The 9429-nt window shown below is 41.1% G+C and overlaps 1 protein-coding gene and 1 long non-coding RNA gene across 2 annotated transcripts in view; both read right to left on the reverse strand.

The window, feature by feature from the left end:
• BCAS4 (breast carcinoma amplified sequence 4) overlaps positions 1-4528 on the reverse strand; it is a 40723-nt gene extending 36195 nt beyond the window's left edge. Inside the window, exon 1 of the mRNA XM_035548065.2 lies at positions 4415-4528. Coding sequence (XP_035403958.1) covers positions 4415-4468 — 54 coding nt within the window. The 5' untranslated portion in view covers positions 4469-4528. The remainder of the gene's footprint in view (positions 1-4414) is intronic.
• On the reverse strand, positions 501-3884 carry LOC126913497 (uncharacterized). Its single transcript, XR_007708909.1, has 2 exons — positions 3743-3884; positions 501-1444 (listed from the first exon to the last, which is right to left on the reverse strand). It is a non-coding gene; the product is annotated as an uncharacterized LOC126913497 (long non-coding RNA).
• Positions 4529-9429: the final 4901 nt, after the last annotated feature.

A 9429-nucleotide genomic window follows, 5' to 3' on the forward strand; every position in this document is an offset into this window, starting at 1 on the left:
AATTGGTAGCTTTTTGTTAAGTGTATTTTACAGCAGAGCAATCGCAGTGGGTGGTGCGTGTATCAGATGGCCTACAGAACAATTCTATCAAACTCAGACATTTCTTGGCAAGTCTGTGCAGTCAGCTTCACAGGCCTGAAGCCACTCACACAGCCACATGTTCAGGGCTAGCACAATTAGCTTAAAGAGAGAGTCCAGAGCTGATACCAGACTTACAGCTTTGAAAAGGCTGTCCAATGGTAGCTATCATGAATTGCATAACTACAAAGCAAGAGGAAATTCCACTAATTTAATAGGGATGCATTAAAGAAACATCCACGTAATGAAGCTGCATTAGCTGTACAGGCTACTGTCCTGCTCTGACTAAACGTGCAGACCCGCTTCAGGTCAGGTAGGTAGCTTGCTGACGTTACTAGCTAAATATGTTACTGCTAAATACCCACCATGAGCACCTTGCGTTTGTAATGTTCATAAAGATTCAAACAGTGGAATAGCATGTGTTTAAGGGCAGAAGCAAAGTTTATTGACACCACCAAGAATAAGATTAAGCTAATTCCAAACAGATTCGCAGTCCTTAGTCTTTACTCTAAGAAGTGTTACACAGCCTGAAACATAACAGAAGACAACAATAATACAAAACAATAGCAAATAGATGCAAACAAACCTTAACACTATTTCTTCAAGGCATGCTTTTGCAGAAAAGCACAGTAGGCAGGAAAAAAAAGCCAAAATTATACATCTGAAAAAAACTTGGCCACAAATAATTAGCAGTTTCTTATCAATTGCAAGAGAGGAAAACAACATTCTTAGGGGCTCAAAACGTTTACAACACCTTCCCACATGGTTAAGAGGGACCTGCTGCAAATCACAGCGTAAGCAACACTTTTACAATTGTCTTTAATTAGGTACTTACTGAGCAGACCATATGAGCTCCTTGCAGGTGATTCTAGGAGTTATTGTATATTTATCACTAAGATCTGAAATAAAGCCCATTAAATACATTTCAAAGTTATGATGAAAACATGGGGTGACAAATCCTCCTTGGTTAAGACAGTAATTTCACAATCACTTTAAAATTGTATAAGCTGACATTGAAGATAAAAATAGTCTATCGTCTTCCATCACTCACTTATGCCCCTAAAGTCAACACTTTCCATGCAAGAGGAGAAACATTCTCAGCAGAATGAATCAGAAACTATTCTGGGTTGAAAATTAACCATTAATTTCTTTGCCAAATCACGTTAGCTCAGATCAGTTTGTCAACTCAATTCATTACACAGTCACACTAAGGCTAGTACTGACAAAGAAAACAGGTAGTGAGGGGTGCAGTGACGTTTGATCTTTCAATAGCAGTGTTAACGTATCCCAAAACCTTAGCCAAAGGCACAACAGCACCACTTCCAGATGGCATTTTAACGTTCCCTTCTATCCACTGTTGATTCTCCTGTTTATTCATGGAAAGAAAACACAAAATAATTAAAACCATGACTTCTGTTTGTAACTTAGAGGGAAAAAACATGCAGTCTAGCTTTGAGGTTAGCTTTTTTTTCAGACTTTCTTTTACGTATTATATACTGTACCCATAGTAAAATCTATTCCTCACCACTTCCCTTTAGATGCCTTTGTTCCTCAACAGCAATCTCTTCCCTCTCTATTCCAAGCCCTAGATAAGATAAACTTATGTAACTCCCCCCACCGCTACTTTCACTTTGCCTCAACCTGAGTATTATGCTCTCATGCAACCTTGAAACTATTTATTTGCTTTGCCCCTGCATACATGTATTTATTTTTTTATTTCAAGATTGTTCCTTTATACAAACATTTGGGTCAGGTATTGTATACCATCAATCCGTCATTCCTGTGATACATGAATATAACATTGCAACTTATTCATTATAGAACATTTAAAAAAAATCAACGTTAAATCTCTTCTACAAAGTTTTCCAAAAAAGCCTTCCACTTTCAGTCAAAACGTTAAGCTGCCTTTGTCAGAACATGAAGTGCTCTCCTAGCATGTCATTAAGATGAAAAGGTAGGCACAGAAAACTAAAAATAGCCAAACCAGAGAATCACACTGCTCTTTATAGCAACAAACTCAACCAGGAAGGTACATTTCAATATTGCTGAAAATTATCAGGTTCTTCAGTACGATGTCCTCCTATGCCAGCTTCAGAATACTGAAAAAACAATCAATGCATAAGAGGAAAACAAGAAGAGCAGAATGGCAAGTGCATTTCAGGAATAAAACTAGAAGTCTTTCATAACAATTTGCAGGATATCTTCATATCAGACAGGATAATATGCCATGCAGCAGAGTCTTGGAAGCCTTCATTTAGCAAAATCTTCCACTGGACTCCACAAATACCTTATTTTGAATTCCATCATTATCATAGTTTTATTTGCTACAAATGTTACACAAAATTAAAAAATCATAGTGAAAATTAGGAATTATATGCTAGAGGTAATTGCTAATCACAAAATAATAATAATAAAAAGCTAAACTACGGCAACTCTTTCTGTGAAAAGGAACCGACAGCCTTCATTGTGATTTCATCAATACTGTTTGTGATACACAACAAAGCTGAGCTAGCAATACAAGGCCCACAGGAAGAGACACTTAAGAACGTGCTGTGAAAGCTATGATTAATCCCTGCGTAGGAAAATACCTTAATTATATCACTGCTCTGAACAAACTACCAATATGTGCAAGGATCAAGAAAGATCGGCATTAAAACGAGTGCTTAATAACAGCAGAAGATGCCTGAAGGAAACAGAATGACTTGCAAGTAGCAAAGAGCACAAGTAGTTTCTGTATTCCCTGAACGAACTAACAGGCTTGGCACTCAGTTATAAAAACACACTATCTGCCATACAACTCTATACATGAAGCTTGTTTTTATTAATTGGCAGGTCTTCTTTATTTAACACCAGCTTGAGTGGTACTTGAAACAAAAACCAACAGAATCCAAACAGCTGACATGAGCAAATACTTCAGTGAAACTTCTTCCCTACTAAGCAGTTCACTCTGCAATGTCATCTTAACCAAGCTGGGAAATTTGCTTTTGTAATTGTTAATAACATTTGCAGTACTTGTTTCCAGCCTACTATAGATGCCTGGACGACTAGTGAAGTGGATCTGAATCCAGACGTAAGACAAAAGCTGTCAGTGGTTTAACCACATGAAAATTATGTGGATGTCATAGACTAAGCATTATATCACCTCCCTGAAAATACTGAACATAAAAAACAGAACAGTGATTCCAAAATTTGTATGTAACTGGTCTGCTTTATTGCAAAGTACATATAGCCACATTTGGAAAGATGAAACTGATGGAGTGACGATGTAAAGGCAGAGAAATATGGAAAATAGCATAGTGAAACTGAGGAAAAATTTTCCCATTATTTTTTTTCCTGGAGACAAATATAAAACACACCAACACTTTACTGCCAAAGTGAAGGGAGAAAAAAAGTTGTTTTGAAGACAGTAATTTTAGTGTTTTTTCTCCTTACAAGAGAGAATTGTAAACTAATGTGCCTGAAGAGAATGTTAGTCACCTCATATCATCTCCAGACTCACGTGAGATAGGAGCTACCTGCAGGTCAGAAAGGGAGATACTTGAAAATGCTCTCAATTTTCTGTTTTCATGGATTTCCTCTCTTTTCTAGGGGAACATGACCTACCAAGTGCAATTCAGAACCTTTCTCTTTGCATTCAGGGATCTGAAATGCTCCCTGCCCTTACCAGCACGGTGAGAGTGCTGTGAGTGATCACCACTGTCACCATCCCGACGGAGCTACGCAGCTAGACTGTGTCCGAGAGGTGACCACACGCAACTAAGCTCCTCAAGCTAAGCATCCTTCCACTCCATCACAGCAGCGCTCTGATCCCGACCTTAGTCACCAGAGGACTCGGTTTCCACAAAAACAAATGACAGAGTAGCAGCCACATCCATCTGCATTCAAAAACAAACAAACAAAAAGCATGAAATCACTTATTCTGCTCTTCAGGAGCCCAGCTGCTGCTCAACTTGCCCCAGCATCGCATCCCTGACACAGGAGACCCCTGACGACTAGGCCCTCCTTCAGCAAACACTCCCTGTCTCAAAAAAAAAAACCAAAAAAAAAAAAAAAAAACCACACCAAACCCTCCAAAGCCCCCAACCAAACGGAGGAAGGCGCCGGAGCAGCAGCAGCAGGGAGCCGGCAGCCCCTCCGAGGGGAGGTCGGTGCCGATCCCCGCAGCCTGGAGGCGCCGCAGGAGCTCCCTCAGAGGGCAGCTGGGGCCGGACGAGTGGAGGTCGCCGAGCCGTGCCCGCGGGGAGCCCCGCGCCGAGCCGCCCCGCTCACCTCAGCCCGGCACCGGGAGCCCCCCGACCACCACCACCACCCCCAGCCCCCTCCTCCCCCTTCCTACCTCGCTCTCCTCAGCCCCCACCTGGGGCTCCGGCGGTGCCCCCGGCCGCAGCATCGCCTCGCCGGGTCCCGGCCGAGCTACCGGCGGCCCCCGCTCCGCCCCCGGCCGCCGCTCCGCCTCACGGCCCCCGGCGGGGCCTGCCCGCCGCCTCGCCTCCCCTCAGCGGTCCGCGCGCGCCACCCAGCGGCGGCGGACGGGAGCGCGCAGCGGGGGCGCGCCGACCGGGCGCGAGACGGGGGGGTTGAATAGCTGCCCACCGCCCCCCCGGGGGCTCTCTGAGGAGAGGGGGCCTCAGGGTTGTTTAAAGGGGTTGGTTACAGCCGTACCACTTCAGTCACGGAGCAGTGCTTCGTCAGACACAGCCATACGGAGCCACACAGCTTCCCCCTGCCACGCTTAAAAAATCAAGTTTTTTCTAGTGATTTGCTTCAACAAGCCTGCACTGCAGGCTAGAGGGGAGATTAGATAGTCAGAGATAAGGTGCCAGACTCAGTGCCACGTTTTGACTCACTTGGATATTAAAGGCTGCAGCTAGCAGCGCAGCTTTTAAATGCTCATAATCGCTCTGTGCCATGCACTTCCCTGTGTGCAACTGAGAATTCAAACAGCCTGCAGCCCAGTTTCTGTGAGGCAGAGCCCCGACCCTGACCCCATACCCAAGCTACCGAAACCTCCTGGCATCCTCCTCACAGACAGAGCTACAGGAGGCATGCTGTGGAAGCTTCTGCAACCTTCCGGATTTTTCTGCGTTAGGCTCCTTTACAGTCCAATCTTAAACCAAAGCAGCATTTTAGACAAAGACAGATGATCAAGACGGCAGTTCGAACAGAGACAGAAAGGGCCATCTGTTCGTGGTACATTAGCTGTTCTTCCTGCCCTACCTGCTGACTAATGTGCCTCAAGGAGTGGTGCCTGGAGCAGGGAGAGTCTGCTTGCTCTCTCAGCTGCAAGGGGTCAGAAACGGCCTGCCCTTGAAAGGTGCTTGGGCCACGCAGCCCGTATGGGGCATTTATACTAGGGTCAAGGGGACTCTGTGGCAGCAGCAACAAAGCAACATGCAGAATTTCACACTGACTGGTTGAGACATCTAATTGGAGTTCCATCTGCAGACAGCCACAGCCCAGGAAGAGGAAAATCTGTTAGACACTGTGGAGAGCAAACCTGAGCAAAGCTAGATAAAATGTCATCCATTTCCCCGAAGAAACTAGAGCACTAACCAGACACCAGAGCATTATTCTCATTGTGAATTACTATTAAAAATACTATATAAATACTAAATACTGGAAGAATACCATATAAAACTACTTTTTAGTGCTTGCAGAGCCAAAGACTACAACAGGCCTGCACTGTCATCCAAAGCTTTTCTTGGATTTGGGCAACACCATATTATTGCTGAATAATGGAAGAAATTTAAATTCACTTCAGCATTCATAAAGAAATGCCAAATTTATAGCCTGTGGTTTGCTGTGAAGATCAAAGAAATCAGGCTTGAAGAGGTACATGAAGAAACAGAAAAAAAGAGCTAACAGATTGCAGGGTTTCTCCCCAAGATCCTTTTTTTTTTTTTTTTTTTTTTTTTTTGAGTAGGAACAGCCCTGTTGATCTGAATCTACCCTATGTCATTCCTGACAATAGCACCAGACAGACCCTTTTATGCTTCAGTTGCGACTAAAAAGCGCTTATCTGAAAAAAATTGTAAGGTATTTGCAAAACCTGATCTTCCACTCACCAACACTGCATAGAGAGAAAACACATAGCATCTCTGGGCGTAAGTCTCCAAACACCCTTTGTTTCCTTTGTTTCAGTTGCGAACTCCCCAGGTCTGGGCAGACTTCTTGCTATGTATTTGCACTCCTTAACAACACAGTCCTGTTCTCTGCTCAGCCACTCCTTTACCATTTATGCTGTAGTCCCAGGGGTCTGTACTGTGTATGTTTGAAAGGTGCACTAGATTAAACTCCAGTGAGATCTGGAAAGCATACTTGGGAAGCTTTAAGAGCAGAATGAAATAGTTCTGACTTCTGTTGTACATCACAGATTAACGGTTACAAAACTAAGTTATCTCAAATAGGAGAAAGCATGTGAAGAGGTATGTTTAGAACCACAGAGTCAGGGGAGTGTCAAGAAAAGACTTAACAAGATCTGCTAGACTAGAAATATTCCCATATTAGAAAAAGCCCACTGCTGCAGTTATGTAATAATACTGAACACGCATTTATAGTAGGAAGCCTTTACAGGTAAAGTTCTGCTATACTGTTACTGTTTTTACATCAGTTGCTTCCCTTACTGCACTTAGCAGTTCTGGATTTAAGTTTAAACACAGCAAGTCAATATTTATTTTAGATGCTTGGAAAAGCATACCACTAAATTAGATCCCTCCTGATTTTTCTGTATAAACTATATCGTCCACGTGAGCTTTAGCAGTGTCACTATTTACTGTAGAAGAAACCTCTCAAGAAAACAGTGCTAAAAAGAACAAGATAGACAATGCATTTCTGCTCTTTGACCAAATGGCTTCATGACCTTTGTCTTATCTATAAGATTGGGATAAATATTTCATATTCACTATCCTAACAAGTAATTTATCAGTATAAATACAGTCAAAATACAGGGACAGACACATGTTGAATTACTGATATTTTTTTCAAGCTACCAACTTTGCATGACAACTCAAAGAATCTTATTTTTTCTACATTATAAAGATCCAACTAGTAACCACCTGAAATATTTTTGAAAGACAGTAAATAGCATTTCAATATTTAATAAAATGCCCAGATTGTCTTTTGCAAGTAGTTTTTGCATTTAATTTTATCCCATTTACTTTTAAGTTTGCAAGAAGATACCTACTTTTCTTGTTTTACAGAAAAAAAAGAGTATGAAGGATGTTGTTAGATTTAAGCTACTACGATTTAAAATTTCTGAACTGAAGTTCCAACCTTTTATGTAACCTCATGTAGCATTCAGAAAGTTACACTAATCTGTTTATATATTCAGTGCTTTCTCCTCAGCATAAAGCTTCCAAATCCTTTGCATTTTCCAACAGAAAGATAGGAACTCCACTTTTTTTTTTTTTTTTAAACTGGGTCTACAGCATCCAGAATAATAGCAAAGAAACAAAAGAAAAAATGGAAAAAAAATGGAAGCCACTGAAAAATCCAGTGTCTCACAACAGGAATACCCTTCTTGTCCATAGAGGTAACACTGTTACAGCCATGAGTCTAAAGCAAGAGGCAAGGCTTGCAAGTAAAGATAGTATCTCTTATATTAAGCTGTCAGTCTAATAATAGAAAAAATTTAGCTATTGCAAAGTTAAGTATTCCTCTCTGCAGTATGTTGGGGCATTTGTATTCTTTATCAGCATCTCTTATTTGCTTTCTGCTGTTTCATCTTCTCTCCATTTTGTCTTGCAGCTGTGAAAAACTAGGCTGCTTATTTTAAGAATTTCTTTAGGCATGCCAGATTGAGACAGATTCATCTGTTTTAGCCACACCAATAAGATGTTTTTTATTCAAGTACGAACCCCCGGACTGGATGACGTCCCTACCTTCGCTAGTTCCTGTCATATCATCTATTCTCATCTGTCCCTCCAACTCTATTCCATGTTTCTGAGCACTGCCAACGCATCTGTGACTATAAAAAAAGGAAAATAGTCTTATCAGTAACTGGGTATTACACCAGGTGCTCAAAGAAAGCATTCTGAAAAAACTCATTGCACTACAGAGGAAAAACCGTGTTCTCCTCTGGAAAGGAAACGTGGGTGGCAATAAATATGCTCTTAAATACTTTCTTAAACGTAACACAGAGCCCAGCATAAATCTCTCACACTGATGAAATGCAAGGTATTTCCTTATACTTTCAGGTAATAAAGTAGTAGTTCAAGTGGAAAGAAATGTTAATTGGAAGAACAGGAAATTATATCTTATTAGCAACACTTCTAAATGGCTGTAACGAGAAATGCTGGTAAAATAGCCAAGTACTTCCTCAAGTCACTTCATGCTTCATATTTCCAAAGCACTTTTAAAATCAAGCATACTACACTAAGTCCTTGGAGAGGCATTTACCTCCTATTTGACAAGGAAAGTACACAACTGATCTATCATAGCTGCACAAGGAGTCTGAATTCTTAAGTCTTAGCTATGATTTCACCTCTCCAAGAATCAGCTGTAACATTTCTTGCATACTTCTACAGCATCCAAGAACAATACTGTTACCACCCAACGCATATTTTTCTGCATGTTAGTATTGGAAGCTGTTTACGAAGCTACCTCAAAGCTTATGATTCCTCTTCAGCATGACCACATACAACAACCATGTTCATCAGAAATAATTCTGTCAAGTCTAAAACTTGAGTTTTAGCCACAGCTAATCTCAAAGTAACAAGAAAACTTCAAAGGGGGTATTATTTAGCACTAATCTCAATCTTTCTCCTGTATTTATACCGTGTGTGTATCAATTTATTCCTTTTGAAAATCCAAGCAAGCCTATCTGCAACCATACATTAATTTTGAATTTCATAAAATAACTGAAATTTTAACACCTCATTAAGAGCTTAACACCTTGAGAAAAGTTAAATGCTGTTGGTATTTAAAGGACAGACTGGGTAGGAAATGATCTTGAGAGTTTATAACGAAGTATTTCTCCTTTGGCTTGAGAGTTAAGATAAGAACCTCACCTTCTGTATAAGGTAAGAAGATTAATGCCACTTGCAGGTAAAATATTTGCACCAATAAACTCACAAAATAGAGTAAATGTTTGACTGACATAGTGGCTATAACTTGTTTCTCTTACTTTTTGCTTACATACAAGCTGGGTACAAGTGCAGAGATGAGGTCCCAGTTTAAGACCCACTTTGTGACAAACGCTAACACTTTTTCTTGGTTGAATTTTATGGGTGAGTGTGAGGAGACCTGTCTCCAGTTTTGTTTTCTCATATTTAGGGCAGAATGCATTCACATCTCTGATCGTGCGCTGAGTGAAGACTTTTTTGGGCAGCTAATGGCTAGATAGACTGACTG

The sequence above is a fragment of the Cygnus atratus genome, chromosome 16, assembly GCF_013377495.2.
Source record: "Cygnus atratus isolate AKBS03 ecotype Queensland, Australia chromosome 16, CAtr_DNAZoo_HiC_assembly, whole genome shotgun sequence".
NCBI lineage: Eukaryota > Metazoa > Chordata > Aves > Anseriformes > Anatidae > Cygnus > Cygnus atratus.